Source organism: Amblyraja radiata, chromosome 8 (genome assembly GCF_010909765.2).
Source record: "Amblyraja radiata isolate CabotCenter1 chromosome 8, sAmbRad1.1.pri, whole genome shotgun sequence".
Lineage (NCBI taxonomy): Eukaryota > Metazoa > Chordata > Chondrichthyes > Rajiformes > Rajidae > Amblyraja > Amblyraja radiata.
The window spans coordinates 68,418,656-68,437,785 of record NC_045963.1 but is presented as its reverse complement, the minus strand read 5'-3'; the positions used below and the strand labels follow the sequence as shown (position 1 = coordinate 68,437,785).

The 19,130-nt window shown below is 43.8% G+C and overlaps 1 protein-coding gene across 1 annotated transcript in view; it reads right to left on the bottom strand.

The window, feature by feature from the left end:
• The window catches only part of memo1 (mediator of cell motility 1), a 42,764-nt gene extending 30,388 nt beyond the window's left edge, over positions 1 to 12,376 (bottom strand). The window contains exons 1-2 of the mRNA XM_033026174.1: positions 12,082 to 12,376; positions 414 to 495 (exon numbers count right to left, since the gene is read on the bottom strand). Coding sequence (XP_032882065.1) covers positions 414 to 495; positions 12,082 to 12,142 — 143 coding nt within the window. The 5' untranslated portion in view covers positions 12,143 to 12,376. The remainder of the gene's footprint in view (positions 1 to 413; positions 496 to 12,081) is intronic.
• Positions 12,377 to 19,130: the final 6,754 nt, after the last annotated feature.

The following is a 19,130-nucleotide window of genomic DNA, read 5'->3' as shown; positions in this document are numbered from 1 at the left end:
GTGTGCCGGAGGTTGGACGGGCGTGCGTGGGTGCCGCACACGTGCTGCCGAGAGCTAAGAGGGACCCTGCGTGGGGGGGTGGGGGTGGGTGCCAAGAGAACAAAGGTGGACCTGGGGGAGGAACGCTGGGAAAAAAGAGGGATCACTGGGGACTATATGGAATTCTTTATAACTTTGTCAGCGTTCTATGTGTGGCAACTCTTTGCATATTTGTGTCTGCAAACCAAAGAATCTCACTGTGACACTTCACGTGAGAATAAAGTATCATTCATTCATGTTAACGGGATGAAGGTTCTTTTTAAATATAAGCAAGGCCAAACAATCAAACAAACTTAATCAAAATGGACATGGAAGTTAATTGAAAAAGTAGTCATTAGAGAATATCTGCTGATCGGTTTAAAGAGAGAACTTACGGTGCAATAATAGCTCTAGCCGGTCTCCCAGTGGATTGTGCTTGGGCAAGCCAGCTATCTAGTTGTGCATTGAGTTGAGGTCCTGAAAAGAGAGATAGAATATTAAATATTTTTTTAATCCCCACAGATTCTGATGGCACATTTCAAGTTGAATCCATCATGATTCTCCACCCCTTCACCTTGGCCTGCTCAAAAACCTCCAAACACCCAGCAAAAATCTTCTTAGAAACATAGAAAATAGGTGCAGGAGTAGGCCATTCGGCCCTTCGAGCCTGCACCGCCATTCAATATGATCATGGCTGATCATCCAACTCAGTATCCTGTACCTGCCTTCTCTCCATACCCCCTGATCCCTTTAGCCACAAGTGCAACATCTAACTCCCTCTTAAATATAACCAATGAACTGGCCTCAACTACCTTCTGTGGCAGAGAGTTCCAGAGATTCACCACTCTCTGTGTGAAAAATGTTTTTCTCATCTCGGTCCTAAAGGATTTCCCCTTTATCCTTAAACTGTGACCCCTTGTCCTGGACTTCCCCAACATCGGGAACAATCGAGTTTCTATAAGATCCCCCCTCAATCTTCTAAATTCTAGCGAGTATAAGCCGAGTCTATCCAGTCTTTCTTCATATGAAAGTCCTGACATCCCAGGAATCAGTCTGGTGAACCTTCTCTGTACTCCCTCTATGGTAAGAATGTCTTTCCTCAGATTTGGAGACCAAATCTGTACACAATACTCCAGGTGTGGTCTCACCAATACCCTGTACAACTGCAGTAGAACCTCCCTGCTCCTATACTCAAATTCTATCTTCTGCACCCCCCAGCGCTTTTCCATACCCCATTTTCTTTACCCCATCATCAGTTAACAGTGTGGACTCCATGACACTCCCCCCCCACCCAGCCCGTGTACGTTCTCCCCGTGACGGCGTGGGTTTTTTCCGGGTGCTCCGTTTCCTCCCACACTCCAAAGACATACAGGTTTGTGGGTTTAGTGGCTTCTGCATAATTGTAACTTGTTCCCAACGTGTAGGATAGTGCTAGTTTCCGCGGCCTGTTTCCGCGCTGTGTCTCTAAAGTTTAAAGTAAAGAGATACGTCAAAATTCCAGATAATCACAAAGCTGCCGATGGTTACTAGCCAATGTAGAATAGACCACAAGGGTTAAAGAATTTTAAAATCTAGACATTCCTGAGCTGTAAATTAATGGCAGCCAGGCAATGATAGATGGAGACAATTTGGTGAAAGTTGGGATACAAGCAGCAGTGGTTTGCATTATGCTCCTGAGAAGGCCCTTGGAGTTTAGTATATTAATAAAGATAGATCGTATGCAAGTGTCAGCAATTTGTGGGTTCTGTTTAATGATGCTGAAATTTCTAACACTGGACCACACACCATCCATCGACAGTCTAACCCATTTTCCCCATAAACAGCACGATGCTATTGAACAAAAATGCTATTATCCTTTCAGTTAAGCTGGTACATAGACAAGAGGATCAGAAAGGATTAAGATACAGTTTCCAAACAGTATAAATGCATGTAAAATTTTCAACAAGAACAATGTCGCTTAAAAATATCTTCACAAGCGGTATAAAACAAAGGGAACTGCACAACATGCATAGGTTTGCACAAGTAGATCTTTTAATAGTAAAATGGTTACTATATTTATGCCCTCTTGTTCCTGTTGACAGTTTTTAAATGTCACTTTTTAATACGTTTTATATCATAGCAATGGTTGCCAGAAAACTGGCCTAACAATGCACAAGTTACATGTGGTTTCCACATCATTTAATCACTATTGTTGTCAGATCAGCAGCATATGTCTTTATCAAATTGCGCTAACATAATTGAACATCCCAATGTGCATCGACTCATAGAGTCATACTTCGTGGAAACAGGCCCTTCGGCCCAACTTGCCCACACCGGCCAACATATCCCAGTTACATTAGTCTCACCTGTCCACGTTTGGTCCATTTCCCCTCCAAACCTGACCTATCCATGTACTTGTCTACCTGTTTCTTAAAGGTGGGATAGTCCCAGCCTCAACTACCTCCTCTGGCAGCTTGTTTCATGCACCCACCACCCTTTGTGTGAAAAAGTTACCCCTCAGATTCCTATTCAATCTGTTCCCTTTCACCTTAAACCTATGTCCTCTGTTCCTCGATTTACCTACTCCAGGCAAGAGACTCTGTGCGTCCACCCGATCTATTCCTCTCATGATTTTATACACCTCTATAAGATCACCCCTAATCCTTCTGCGCTCCAAGGAACAGAGTCCCAGCCTACTCAACCTCCCCATGTAGCTAAAACCCTCTAGTCCTGGCAAAATCCTCGTAAATCTTCTCTGTACTCTTATCAGCTTGACAATATCGTTCCTATAACATGGTGCCCAGAACTCAACACAATACTCTAAATGCAGCCTTGACAACATCTTATACAACTGCAACATGACCTCCCAACTTCTATACTCAATACTTTGACTGTTGAAGGCCAATGTGCCAAAAGCTTTTTTGCCCACCCTATCTACCTGCGACTCCACCTTCAAGGAACCATTCATCTGCACTCCTAGATCCCTCTGCTCTACAACACTCCCAGAGCCCTACCATTCACTGTGTAGGTCCTGCCCATGTTAGACATCCCAAAATGCAACACCTCACATTTCTCTGTATTAATTTCCATCAACCATTTTCAGCCCACCTGGCCAATCAATCAAGATCCTGCTGCAATCTTTCACAACCATCTTCACTATCTGCAAAACCACCCACTTTTGTATAATCAGCGAACCTGCTAATCTTCACAAGGACATTAACACCAAGCCGCTGATGATATTATCCTGGGTGAGCAAAGACTTGATTTAAGAAGCCATGTTCCATAACTCATGGCTGGTAAGAGGAGGTAATTCCATTCTTCATCAATTCTTATTCATCAGATCAGCATTTGTGGTTCCATATCCCTTAATAACCTCATCTAAGGAGAGAAATCTTCAAATCAGACACGTGAATATTTTTAATTGTCAAGCTTGAACCGTTTATTTGAAGTAAGAGAGCGAGGACGGAGGGGACGAACAAAAAAATATCCAAACTTATGCTGGCCTTGAATGTGAAATCAGGTTTAATCATTTCAATGAAATACTGGCAGGATCTTCCCATGTTTGTCTCTTTGCAATGTTAATAGTGAGGCAATTCAACTGACAGAGGTAAAATGGTTGGGTCGCAATTAGTGACCATTTACGGGAGGTGACTCAATCCTCCCACACATTGAACATGCTGTTCAATCACTCTTTAATTAAAAAGCTTGCCTGTGAATGTAATCAGTTTGCAGGAGAGAGCCTGCTGGAAATGGCCAGCTGTTGCAGCTGGACTGCTGTTGTGTGGCAGTGCTCAGCTTCCTGTAATCTTGGATTTGTATTGTTCAGTCGGTCACGGGTCATTTTTACTGCGTAACACAGCTTCCGTCCAACTGTGCCAACGAGTGCTGTGTAAACTTGAGCCTTGAAATCCTTGGGCAGCATTAGGAACAGAAGGTGCAGGGGTAGGCCATGTGGCCTCTTGAACCTAGTCAAAGATTCAAAATTGTGGTCCACCTTGTACTTTAAATGCCATTTTCCTATCCTATTGCCGGATTCCTCTACTGTCTGGAAATCGATCGACTCCTGAATTGTATGCAGCATCTCTAGAGAAAAGGAATAGGTGACGTTTTGGTTCGGGACCCTACTTGAAACAGATTGTAGGAGGGGGAGAAGAAAGCTGCCATCTGAACTTTGTTTCTACATTTTGAAGTCCCAGGAAAAAAAACCCCGAATCTCAACTTGCCGATAGATACATTTTGATTCAGTATTTATTTGACACAACACCATTGAGAACAGGCATTCTGAAAGCCTGGCCCACTAAGTTCAAAACAGCCAGAGGAATACCAGGACAGAAAGAGCCTTGCTCTAAATGCAGGGCTCAGAAGAGCTGCATTTTGGAATCTCATGGTTTAAAATAACAGTGAGGGGCAATGCAATACGGCAGCTGGTTGGCAGAAGTGGACGACTTTAAACAGAAAGCCACCTGCCAACTTGCTGTTACAGGAGGAGATGATCAGAGGTGGTTTGACAGCTGAACACTGCAGCAGTATAAAACAACTTAGAAAAGCCCACTGGACCATGAGCAAAGAGTTCACAAGGGCTTGAATCCTCTGCTTTTGCTCCAGCAAACTCGCACAATTACCCCAAAGTGACAAAGAGAGGACGTGCTCAGCAGCACTACAATAACAACTTGCAACCACAGACATTTTCAGAGAGGTTTAGAAACTATTACAGGAATGAATTAACTCCTGATTTTATGTTGCTCCCACAATAAGAATCGCCTTTTAGTTTGTATTCTACACATTGCTGCCATGCTAACAAGACAGAATACAGAAGGAGGCACAAAGTGCTGGAGTAGCTCAGCGGGTCAGGCAGCATCTCAAGAAAATATGGATAGGTGATGTTTCAGGTCAGGACCCTTCTTCAGGCTGAACACACCTTGCTTGCACACATTAATGTGCAGAAATAGCATTTTGCTCACCTCACAGTGTGACATCTGGTTTTACTTTTCACAAATTAGGAAAGTGCCACTTATCTTACCCGCAAAGCCTCACTCTGAAGCTACCAAAAGTGGATCAAAACTTCAAGAAAAATGGACTGCAAAGTTGAAAGCTAACGCACCCAGTTTTGGTAACAAGGTTCAGAAGTAAAACCACACACTGGCTTTGAAAATGGAATATGAGCAGGAAGATAGCTTCTCAAGCAAAGAGCATTTTACCCTTTATTTCTTTTTTGGCAATGATTCTGCAAAGGTTTAATAATTTATCAAGCAATAGCAGGCAGACATATGGCATTCAATTATTTCAAATCTGCAAAGCAACAACTATTCGGACATAAGGTAATCTCAATCACTCCCCAATCCTCTCAACTCACACCCAGATGGTTGCAAACCAGACAATACTCACCATAAGCGGTTGATTTTATTTCAGAATGATGTTATTTCTCCTTCCCATGCAGAACCCCAAAGATCCACAACTGACCACCTTGTAATGCTTATTCGTTCAGGTGAGAGAGGTTATTTTCTGGAAACAAGATACTCTCTTGTTTCAGCAGCATCTTCTCCGCTCCATAGATGCTGCTGCACCCGCTGAGTTTCTCCAGCATTTTTGTGTACCTTCGATTTTCCAGCATCTGCAGTTCCTTCTTAAACACCCTCTTGTTTCATCCAGGCAGCTAGCCGATTCTGCCAAGTATTCTCAGATCAGCAAAATACAAATTTTACAAATCCATTGGCTCTCTTTGGAGTGGCACAACGGCGCAGCAGTAGAGTTGCTTCTTTACAGCGCCAGAGACTCGGGTTCAATTCTGACTACTGGTGTGGTCTGTACGGAGTTTGTACGTTTGTACATTCTCCCTGTGACCGCATGGGTTTGCTCCGGGTGCTCCGGTTTCCTCCCACATTCCAAAGACGTACAAGTTTGAAGGTTAATTGTCTTCGGCAAGTTGTAAAATTGTCCCTAGTGTGTGGGATAGTCCTAGTGTATGGGGTGATCGCTGGTCGGCGCAGACTTGGTGGGCCAAAGGGCCTGTTTCTGCGCTGTATTTCTAAAGTCTTGCTTAAAAACTCCGTCGTACCCATTTACATCTACCATACCTCTCCCACCAATGCTCATCTCTTTGAGAAAGTTCATAGCAAGATTAGGTCTGCGTCTTCACCAAATACTAACTACACTTCAAAATTCTCCACGCTTATTCCACATTGGAGCTATACAGACAAAGGCTGTATTGGATTGGATTAGGTGCAATGAGCCAGTATACCAACCCAGTGCTTGACAGTATTTTTCACCCCCTCTCATAATTACCAAATCTCTTCACACTTTTGCAGCACGAGCTTTCCTCAGACTGTATCCCATTTCTTAGATTATTGATTAGTGAGGGAGTCAAAGGTTAAGGGGAGAAGGCAGGAGAATGGGGTTGAGAGGGGAAAAAGCAGTCAGCCATGATCGAATGGTGCAGCAGACCCGATGGGCCGAATGGCCTAATTCTGCTGCTATATCTTATGATTTTATGACCTCCAATCAAACCAAAATGCTATTTATATCTTGCTTTAACATTCATTCCCAGTTCAACCTTGCTACCAGTTAGAAGGTTGCAGGCCTAAATATTGTCTCCGGGGCCTGAAGATAGAGTCCAACTCTGACAGAATGCTGCAACCTCATCTGGACATTTTTTGAATGAAATGCTAAATCAAGAGTCCATCTGCTCACTCAAACAGGCCTAAAGAAGGCATGGCACAACTTCAAAGAACTGAGGGCAAGCTACTTCCAGTGTCCTAGCCAACATTTATCCCTCAAGCAATACAAAACAAACAGACTTGTGGCCATTTTCACTTTGTTGTTTGTGGTAGTTTGTTATGCAAAAACAGCCTTCCATGTTTCCTTCAATACAACAGGGGCGGCACCACAAGAGTAAATCATTGTGGAACATCCTGAGACTGTGAAAGGTTCTTCAAAACTTCCAAGAAATTCACATGCTTCCACCCAATGGCAGTGACCATCACACACAAGGCTTCTTACAGTCGCCTTCAGATCCCATGGTCTTCTTAACCACCCAAATGTTCCTAATTTGGCAACAGTAACCCACATCTACCCCCATCAGTGTACCCATGTGATGTATCCATATTCATATCGTGACACCAGGTACCAACCCAAACCCCTTCAATAACTCATTGTCAACCCCAGTAATTACACACACAACCACCCATCTCCCTTGCACCCTCCATTCCAGTAATCTATCCATATTCCAACATAAATACTCCATCCTTGTCACCAAAGCTTGGCAGCCTTGACATACAGTAACCAATACACAAATCAACCACACCTCAACAACCAATACACATACATTTACCCTAACCATCTTCAGTTAACCTAAGAATAAATGTTATGCTTTGCCTACTAGGTAATCTTCAACCCTTCAAGATGCCGGAGGCGGCTGAGGGAAGAAAAGAACTATGCCAGTAGGCGGGCTGGAGGCTTACCTACTGCGCCCTCGGAAGCGCTTTGACCATTGAACCATTCATCTTAAAATACCGATATTTTACTGTCATCCCTGTAACACATCCATTCACACCCATGTCACTACCATGTTACCATTGTAACTCGCCCATCCTCTACTAGTTTTCCCCAAAAGTTACCATATCCCAACCCTGCCTGCCCAATAACCCACCGATATTCCTCCCATGTCAATGCAATAACCCATTTGTCCCTAGCCTGCCATTATAATAATGCACAGTATTATTATTGTGACAGCCAAGAGTGGTGAGACCAATGTGGACATTAAAATGCACATGGGTGAGATCAGGCGAAAAGCAGAAGTTTAATGAGACACCATGGACATAACATGGCAGGAAGCTTAGATGAGTGTAGGAATGAAATTAAATGGAGCATTAGGAAAGTAAATGGAAGTAGTAAGAAACACTAGCAATTAAAGTGAAAAATAACCCAAGGATCTTTTCTAAGCATGTAAATTTGCCAGCAAAATAATTAGGGGAAAAACAAGTCCATTTAGGTACCTTATAAGGTAATGTGCAGAGGAAGAGATGTGGTAAGAATCTGAATGAACACTTCACAGTTCTCTTCACAAAAGATGTGATGCCAATGTTGCAATTAAAGAGGACAAATGTGAAATATTAGACAGGATAAAAAGACACAAAGTGCTGGTGTAACTCAGTTGGTCAGGCCGAATATCTGGAAAACATGGAAAGGTGACCTATTGGGTCGGGACTGAAGAATGGTCCCGACAGGTTACTTATCCATGTTCTCCAGAAATGCGGCCTGACCCGCTGAGTTACTCCAGTACTTTGTGTCCTTTATTGTAAGCTGGCACCTGCAGTTCCTTGTTTCTACAAACCTAATAAAAGAGTTTTAAAGAGCTCAGCTCCTTAGAATTTGTTAGGTCACAAGCCTCAGGTAAAGCATATCCCCAAGCTGTTCAGAGAAATATGGGCTGAAATTGCAGAGGTTCCGGCTGCAGACTGTCAAGCTTCCCTATCTATAGGAGCAATGCCAGAGGATCCCGTTGGTTGAGATGCCGAGAGCCAGGAGATAAAATTTCAAAATAAGTCAGCATTTCAAAACTGAGACGAGTAGAAATGAGTATGAATTTTTGCTATTGTCTGCGCAACGGTACTGGAGAGCTCAGTTTCTAAGTATATTCAAGGCAGCGATCAATAGATTTTCGGATATCAGACTAATGCAAGAAAGTGATGCAGAGATTAGAGATGAGCTATGGGTTAATTAAACAGGTATGTGGGACCAAATGCCTTACTCTGACTTTTTTTTTAAATATGCTTTTGGCTGGAGGTCCGCTGAAGTTGTAACATTGTTTTAAAGGGAGGAAGTGGGGGTTAACCAAGTAATTACAGGTCTGTTAGTTCAGGACGACTTTGACAATGGAAAATTATTGGAATCAGTTCCCAAGTATAAACCTTAATTTTGAAAGACACACAATAATCAGGGACAGTGGGCATGGATTTGTTATGAGATTATGTCTGGCTAATCTGAATGAATTTTTTGATGGAGGTAATAAGGAAGGTCGATGAGGATAGATTAGATGATGTAGTAGATATGGAATTTGGCAAGACTTTTGATAAGGTCTCACACTGCATCATAGTCAAAAAGCAAACACGTGGGATCCAAATGAGCGAGGCAAATTGGAGCCAAGACTGTATCTGCAGTGGAGAAGTTTCCACTAGTGGGAGAGTCTAGGACTAGAGGTCATAGCCTCGGAATTAAAGGATGTTCTTTTGGGAAGGAGATGAGGAGCAATTTCTTTCGTCAGAGGGTAGTGAATCTGTGGAATGCTTTGCCACAGAAGGCTGTGGAGGCCAAGTCAGTGGATATATCGAAGGCAGAGATAGATAGATTCTGAGGTAGACAATAATGCTGGAGAAACTCAGCAGGTGTGGCAGTACCTATGGAGCGAAGGAATAGGTGACTTTTCGGGTCGAGACCCTTCTTCAGACTGATGTGGGGGTGGGCGGGAAGAAGAAAGGAAGAGGCGGTGACAATAGGCTGTGGGAGAGCTGGGGAGGGGGAAAGCAAGGACTATCTGAAATTGGAGAAGTCAATTGGAGAAGATATTCTTGATTTGTACAGGTGTCAGAGGTTATGGGGAGAAGGCAAGAGAATGGGGTTAAGAGGGAGAGAGATCAGCCATGATTTAATAGCAGATTAGACTTGAATGGCCTAATTCTTCTCCTATCAATTATGATCTTATGCAGCAGAAAGTACGGGTTTGACAGATATTTATATGACTGTGAGGCTGTTATCAATGGGTTTCTACAGGGCTCAATACTCAACCCCCTGTTTTCTGTCATAAATTAATAATTTACACCAACATTAAGAATGCATGATTTAAAAAAATTGCAGATAATGCAAACAATTGATTGATGGTGTGGAGAAAAGTATTAAACTGCAGGAAAATAATTATGGCCTGCTCTGTTGGGCAGAAAGTGGCAAATGTAATTGAATCCACAGAAGTGTGAAGCAACGCATTTGGAAAGCAGAGGAATATACAATAAATGGGAGTGAATGGAATCATACAAAGGAATAAAGAGTCTCCATCTACAGATGCTTAAAGGTACCAGGATGGATCAATGTGGCTAAAAAGACATGAAGTGCTTTTCTTTATTTGTTGAGACTTAACATGCAAGTGCAGGGAGATTATGCAAGAACTGTGCACAATGCTGTTGAGCCCACGGTGTTGGTACTGTATACAGTAATTATCACCACATTACATCAAATACATGACTACAATGGAGAAGGGACAGAGAAGATTTATGAAGATGTTGCCAAAAATGAAAGATTGAACCCATGATTGGATAGACTGGGAGGTGATCTCTTTGGAACAGACAAGATACAGTGTAATGTACAAAATCAGAAGGGGCTGGTCAGAGTAAACAGAAAGGAACCATTTCCCTCAGTAGCATTACAGTACATAATTGTTGAGTGAATGACGAGGTAAACTCAATTGAGGAAAGAATTTGAACAAATAATTATTACATTTAAATATGCTTGGATGTGTGCTTGAAGAGCCAAGACCTGAAGAATTATGGATTTAATGCTGGGTAGTTAAGTTGGGTAGTTATTTTCTGACAAGCCCAGACATTATGGCTGAATGGCTTTCATCTCTGTGCTAACTTTTCGGTGATTCAATGACATACTGACTGCCCTAACCTGTCACCCCAGTAAACCATCAAGTTCTTAACCATGTTTGACCAATTATCAATCCTGAACCCATCATCCAATAATCCATATTGGTTCTTATTCTGTTCCAACTCACCCATGTCCAAAGATATCTCCATACAAAGTGCTGAAGTAACTCAGCGGGTCATGTAGCATCCTGGAGAACATGGATAGGTGATGTTTCGGGTCTGAACCCTGAAGAAAGGTTTCAACACGAAATGTCACCTAGCCATGTTCTCCCGTGATCCTGCCTGACCCGCTGAGTTGCTCCAGCACTTTGTGTCTATCTTTGTTATAAACCCCAGTATCTGCAGTTCCTTATTATTATATTATTTCATCCATGTCCAATTCTTGTCAGCATAATTAGCACCATGCCCCGAAACAGTCAACCTTAATCCTACACCAACAACCCATCAACATTGCTAACCTGACATCCTACAACCTACCTCCCAAATCATCCAATGACCCAACTGTACCCATACGCAGTCACTCACCCACCCAATCTACTTTTGTTACCCAGCTACATCGCTACTGTCACCCTTCAAATTTCTCCAACCAAATCCCCTACCCCGTCATCCAATAACTGATCCATAGGTCTACCCTGCCAATCAGTCTGAAGAAGGGTCTTGGCCTAAACATCACCCATTCCTTCTATCCAGAGATGCTGCCTGTCCCACTGAGTTACTCCAGTATTTTGTGTCTATCTGCAATGCAAACCAGCATCTGCAGTTCCTTCCTACGCAAGCCATTCATGTCTCTACCTCACCACTCAATATCCCACCCATGTCCCTACCTTGCCACCCAATAACCCACCCATGCCCCTACCTCTCACCACCCATGCGCCTACCCTGCTACACAATAACCCACCAATGCGCCTACTCTGCCACCCAATAATCCACACATGGTCCTCCCCTGTCATCCAATAACCCACACATGGTCCTCCCCTGTCATCCAATAACCCACACATGGTCCTCCCCTGTCATCCAGTAACTGACCCATATGTCTACTCTGCCAGTCAATAACCCATTCATGCCAAATACCTCGCCACCCAATAACCGACCCATGGAACTGCCTTGTCACCCAGTAACTGGCCTTTGGCCTACCTCGCCACCCAATAACCCATCCATGGTCTTTCCCCGTCACCCAATAACCCATCCGTCCTGCCCTGTCACCCACAACTGACCCATAGGTCTACTCTGCCAGCCAATAACCCACCCATGATCCTGCACTGTCACCCAATAACTGACCCCATGGGTCCACCCTGCCACCCATCGGTCTACTCTGCCACCCAATAACCCAGCCATGGTCCTGCCCTGTCACTACAGAAGCCAACTGTCGATCCCCTGCAGACTCCGCCATCCTCCCGTGGCTGTGGCCGGTCACCGAGCCATGGCCCTGTCCGGCGGGGCCGGTCTTTACCTGACGCCGTGTACCAACTCCCGGCGTGACTGGCCTCTCGGCAGACGGCTCGGCTTGACATCTTCGAGCCGGAGCCTCCTATGATGGGATCACGGCAGGATGTGAGGGCCGCAGCTTGGACCCAGCGGCAGCTGAGGGCTGGTGGCACTGACTCGGACAGGCCGCCACCGTCGCCGCTGCCGCTGCCGCTCACCGGCTGTGGGCGGCCAGCGAGAGCACGAGAACAAAGCGGCAACAGCTGAGCCGAGCGCCGAGTCCCCCGGGAGATCCAGCCCGGCGCGGCGTCATCACGTCCGCCACCGCACACGTCTGCGTCATGGCGTCAACCACCGCGCACGTCTGCGTCATGGCGTCATCCACCGCGCACGTCTGCGTCATGGCGTCATCCACCGCGCACGTCTGCGTCATGGCGTCACCCACCGCGCAAGTCTGCGTCATGGCGTCATCCACCGCGCACATCTGCGTCATTGCGTCATCCATCGCGCACGTCTGCGTCATTGCGTCATCCACCGCGCACGTTGTCGTCAACGTCAGCACGCAGGGCCGATTGCGGAAGAAGGAAGCAAAGAACTTATAGCAGAGCTATAGGGTGATTTCACGAAGGGTCACTGGAGCGTAAATCCCCACTCACGTGACCGAAAATTTTAACTGGGGGACAAGCGTCACTTCCGGTACATGTTAGTGGATGGGAAAACACGCACTTTCACACCCGTTAAAACATCGAAAACGGCCAGTTTTTGAGCTGCAATTAAGTGAGCCAGTCGGGGTGACCGTGAGGAACAGCTACCTAAATTTACAGTCCAAAAAAAAGATAGAAACTAAGGTAAATACAAGAGGGAGCTGAAGGGGCCAAAAAGGCGGAAGTTGATAGCGGACATTTTTCGTGGAGATTTAAAGCAAAGTTCTTATAGCGAAGCTATAAGATCTTTGATTTAAAGATCCAAAATATCGGGAATTATCGCGTTTGCTCGCTGCATTTCATCAAAAGTAAGGCATTATTGACTTTGTTATTTTTATTCATTTGTTTGATGAAAAGTATTAAAAGTTAGAAATCCGTCAGTAAAATTGCAAAATCGCCCATGGTTCTCGGGTGGGTTTTAACATGCAAAATGAACACGCTTCTGAAGCTCCATTTACCATTTAAATAATCGTAAACTCTCAATGCGTTTGGAAATCAATTTTACTCAGATGCAAGCTAAGGAATGGGATAATTCTCAGCTGTTGGACAAAATCAGGAGATTTTATTATTTGCCAGAATATATTTCTCAATGTTTCTTGTTTAAAGCCTGCACAATCACCCAAACTACTTATTTATTTTTCATCTAATAACAGACAAGCCTGCAGCATGGAATGATGTCAACAATCCTGATTGGGCACACACTGTGAGCAGGATAGTTGATTTCCAATTGATTTCCAAACGCATTGAGAGTTTACGATTATTTAAATGGTAAATGGAGCTTCAGAAGCGTGTTCATTTTGCATGTTAAAACCCACCCGAGAACCATGGGCGATTTTGCAATTTTACTGACGGATTTCTAACTTTTAATACTTTTCATCTAACAAATGAATAAAGATAACAAAGTCAATAATGCCTTACTTTTGATGAAATGCAGCGAGCAAACGCGATAATTCCCGATATTTTGGATCTTTAAATCTCCACGAAAAATGTCCGCTATCAACTTCCGCCTTTTTGGCCCCTTCAGCTCCCTCTTGTATTTACCTTAGTTTCTATCTTTTTTTTGGACTGTAAATTTAGGTAGCTTTTCCTCACGGTCACCCCGACTGGCTCACTTAATTGCAGCTCAAAAACTGGCCGTTTTCGATGTTTTTAACGGGTGTGAAAGTGCGTGTTTTCCCATCCACTAACATGTACCGGAAGTGACGCTTGTCCCCCAGTTAAAATTTTCGGTCACGTGAGTGGGGATTTACGCTCCAGTGACCTTCGTGAAATCACCCTATAGGATCTTTGGAAGGAAGTGTTTAAGAAGGAACTGCAGATGCTGGAAAATCAAAGGTACACAAAAAAGCTGGAGAAACTCAGCAGGTGTAGCAGCATCTATGGAGCGAAGGAAAAAGGCAACGTTTCAGGCCAAAACGTCTTTTTCCTTCACTCCATAGATGCTGCTGCACCCGCTGAGTTTCTCCAGCTTTTTTGTGTACCTGCGGAAGAAGGAAGTGTTCGTCTTCAGATAGTCAAGAGCAAAGCTACAGCCTTTCTGTGATAGTTAAAAGTGCTGGAGAAACTCAGCCCGAAACATTGCCTATTTCCTTCGCTCCGTAGATGCTGCTGCACCCGCTGAGTTTCTCCAGCACTTTTGTCTACCTTCGATTTTACAGCATCTGCAGTTCCTTCTTAAAGCCTTTCTATGATCTTTGGGCAAGAGTGTTAGACACAAAATGCTGGAGTAACTCAGCGGGACAGGCAGCATCTCTGGAGGGAAGGAATGCGTGACGTTTCGGGTCGAGACCCTTCTTAAGACTGAAAGTCACGGGAATGGGAAACGAGAGATGCAGACGATGAAGTGGAGAGATATAGAACAAAGTAATGAAACATGCAAAAAAAAAGTAACGACGATAAATGAAACAGGCCGTTGTTAGCTGTAGCGAGGTGTGAACGAAAAGCTGGCGTGACTAGGGTGAGGAGGGATGGGGAGAGAGGGAATGCATGGGTTACTTGAAGTTAGAGAAATTCATATCGCCGGGTTGTAAGATGCCCAAGCGAAATATGAGATGCTGTTCCTCCAATTTGCGTTTAGCATCACTCTGACAATGGAAGAAGTGTTTGCCTTCACATAATCAACAGTCAAGAGTGTGTTATTGTTATATGTCCCAGATAGAGAACAGATATAACAATCTTACTCGGAGCAGTGCAACAGAATATGTAAACATCAAAGATCGACACAAAATGGTGGAGTAACAGGCAGCATCTCAGAAGAAAATAGGTAACCAATAAATTCAGTCTGAAGGGTCTCGACCCAAAACGTCACCCAGTCCTTCTATCCAGACATGCTGCCTGTCCGCTGAATTACTCCTGCATTTTGTGTCTATCTTCGGTATAAATCAGCATCTGCAGTTCCTTCCTATAGAATTTGTAAACACAGTACTCTGTAAACAATATAATAAATGAGAAAAATTGTGCAAACTGTTGGAGTAACTCAGCTGGTCAGGCAGCTTCTCTGGAGACAAATTATTTCTCCCATCCTTTTTTTCCCCAGGGGTGCTGCCTGAACACGCTGAGTTACTCCAGCACATTCTTTGGTGTGAACCAGCATCTGCAGTTCTTTGTATCTATAATAAGTGTCTGTCTTATGTTGGAAAAAGGAATTGGTAAGGTATGGTACTTTATTTGTCACATGTGCCAAGGTACAGTGAAATTCATTTCTGTATACAGTTTAGTATGTATCACTATACATAAGCACTTAGATATACAGTGCCCTCCATAATGTTTGGGACAAAGACCCATCATTTATTTATTTTCCTCTGTACTTCACAATTTGAGATTTGTAATAGGAAAAAAAATCACATGTGGTGAAAGTGCACATTGTCCGATTTCGAATATAGGGTGTTTTTATACATTTTGGTTTCACCATGTTGAAATTACAGCAGTGGATGTAGTCCAGGCAGCATAATGCTTGGGACACAACAATGTCATGTAAATGAAAGTAGTCATGTTTAGTATTTGGTTGCATATCCTTTACATGCAATGACTGCTTGAAATCTGTGATTCATGGCATTACCATTTGCCGGGTGTCTTCTCTGGTGATGCTCTGCCAGGCCTGTATTGCAGCCATCTTTAGCTTATGCTTGTTTTGGGGGCTCGTCTCCTTCAGTATTCTCTTCAGCGTATAAAAGGCATGCTCAATTGGGTTCAGATCGGGTGATTGACTTGGCCATTCAAGAATTTACTGTTTTTTAGCTTTGGAAAAACACCTTTGTTGCTTTAGCAGTATCTTTGGTATCATTGGCTTGCTGTGGAATGAACCGCCAGCCAATGCGTTTTGAGGCATTTGTTTGAACTTGAGCACAAAGGCTGTGTCTATACACTTCAGAATTCATTATGCTACTACCATCAGCAGTTGTATCAATGAAGATAAGTGAGCCAGTACCTTTAGCAGCCATACATGACCAGGCCATAACAACCCCACCACCGCGTTTCACAGATGTGGTTTAGCAGCAAGTTTCCATAAATTGGAGAATTCATGTTCATACCATTGGGCTGCAAACTACCAAAGCTACCTATCTGTCTTATGTCTGGGTAAATAAGTCAGTAACTCATGTGGTATTGGTATAATTATACCTCATTATACCTCAAAGCCACTTTTCAACAAAATTGTATAAGGGGTAAGAGTGTTGTAAAAACAAGCCTGAAGGCTTTGTGTCTCAATGCAAGGAGCATTCGTAATAAGGTGGATGAGTTGAATGTGCAGATAGCTATTAATGACTATGATATAGTTGGGATTACGGAGACATGGCTCCAGGGTGACCAAGGCTGGGAGCTGAACATCCAGGGATATTCAATATTCAGGAGGGATAGAGAGAAAGGAAAAGGAGGTGGGGTAGCGTTGCTGATTAGAGAGGAGATTAACGCAATGGAAAGGAAGGACATTAGTTTGCAGGATGTGGAATCGGTATGGGTAGAGCTGCGAAACACTAAGGGGCAGAAAACGCTGGTGGGTGTTGTGTACAGGCCACCTAACAGTAGTAGTGAAGTTGGAGATGGTATCAAACAGGAAATTAGAAATGCGTGCGACAAAGGCAAAACCGTTATAATGGGTGACTTCAATCTACATATAGATTGGGTGAATCAAATTGGCAGGGGTGCTGAGGAAGAGGATTTTTTGGAATGTATGCGGGATAGTTATCTAAATCAACATGTAGAGGAACCAACGAGAGAGCAGGCTATTTTAGACTGGGTATTGAGTAATGAGGAAGGGTTAGTTAGCAGTCTTGTTGTACGTGCCCCCTTGGGCAAGAGTGACCATAATATGGTTGAGTTCTTCATTAGGATGGAGAGTGACATTGTTAATTCAGAAACAATGGTTCTGAACTTAAAGAAAGGTAACTTTGAGGGTATGAGACGTGAATTGGCCAAGATTGACTGGCAATTAATTCTAAAAGGGTTGACGGTGGATATGCAATGGAAGACATTTAAAGACTGCATGGATGAACTACAAAAATTGTTCATCCCAGTTTGGCAAAAGAATAAATCAGGGAAGGTAGTGCATCCGTGGATAACAAGGGAAATCAGGGATAGTATCAAAGCGAAGGATGATGCGTACAAATTAGCCAGAAAAAGCAGCATACCGGAGGACTGGGAGAAATTCAGAGACCAGCAGAGGAGGACAAAGGGCTTAATTAGGAAAGGAAAAATAGATTATGAAAGAAAACTGGCAGGGAACATAAAAACTGACTGCAAAAGTTTTTATAGATATGTGAAAAGAAAGAGATTAGTTAAAACAAATGTAGGTCCCTTGCAGTCAGAAACGGGTGAGTTGATCATGGGGAACAAGGATATGGCGGACCAATTGAATAACTACTTTGGTTCCGTCTTCACTAAGGAAGACATAAATAATCTGCCGGAAATAGCAGGGGACCGCGGGTCAAAGGAGTTGGAGGAATTGAGTGAAATCCAGGTTAGCCGGGAAGTGGTGTTGGGTAAATTAAATGGATTAAAGGCTGATAAATCCCCAGGGCCAGATAGGCTGCATCCCAGAGTACTTAAGGAAGTAGCTCCAGAAATAGTGGATGCATTAGTAATAATCTTTCAAAACTCTTTAGATTCTGGAGTAGTTCCTGAGGATTGGCGGGTAGCAAACGTAACCCCACTTTTTAAGAAGGGAGGGAGAGAGAAAACGGGGAATTACAGACCAGTTAGTCTAACATCGGAGTATTGCGTACAGTTTTGGTCTCCAAATCTGAGGAAGGACATTATTGCCATAGAGGGAGTGCAGAGAAGGTTCACCAGACTGATTCCTGGGATGTCAGGACTGTCTTATGAAGAAAGACTGGATGTCAGGACTGTCTTATGAAGAAAGACTGGATAGACTTGGTTTATACTCTCTAGAATTTAGGAGATTGAGAGGGGATCTTATAGAAACTTACAAAATTCTTAAGGGGTTGGACAGGCTAGATGCAGGAAGATTGCTCCCGATGTTGGGGAAGTCCAGGACAAGGGGTCACAGCTTAAGGATAAGGGGGAAATCCTTTAAAACCGAGATGAGAAGAACTTTTTTCACACAGAGAGTGGTGAATCTCTGGAACTCCCTGCCACAGAGGGTAGTCGAGGCCAGTTCATTGGCTATATTTAAGAGGGAGTTAGATGTGGCCCTTGTGGCTAAGGGGATCAGAGGGTATGGAGAGAAGGCAGGTACGGGATACTGAGTTGGATGATCAGCCATGATCATATTGAATGGCGGTGCAGGCTCGAAGGGCCGAATGGCCTACCCCTGCACCTAATTTCTATGTTTCTATGTTTCTATTAGTACCACTATTTCTGGGATTAGTGTTTTTGCAGATGGTTTGGGATCAGCTCTGCCCAAGACTGTGAGAAATTACAGAAAGTTGTGGATGTAGCCCAGTCCATCACACAGACCAGACTCCTCACCGTTGACTCCATCTACACTCCTGCTGCCTCGGAAAAGCAGCCAACTTGAACAAAGAAATTCCCCACCTCAGTCATTCCTCTTCACCCTGCTCCTGTCCAGCAGAAGGTACGAAAGCTTGAAAGCGGACACTGCTAGACTCGAGAACTGCAGATGCTGGTTTGCATCGAAGAATGACACAAAATGCTGGAGTAACTCAGCCAGACAGGCAGCGTCTCTGGAGAGAACGAATAGGTGACGTTTCGGGTCAAGATCCTTCTTCAGACTGAGAGTCAGGGGAGAGGGAGACTAGAGATATAGAAGTGCATGGTGTGAATACGACAGATCAAAACTCAGTTTGAAGAAGGGTTTCAGCCCGAAACATTGCCTATTTCCTTCGCTCCATAGATGCTGCCTCACCTCACCCAAGTTGCTCCAGCACTTTTGTCTATCTAAGATTAAAACAAA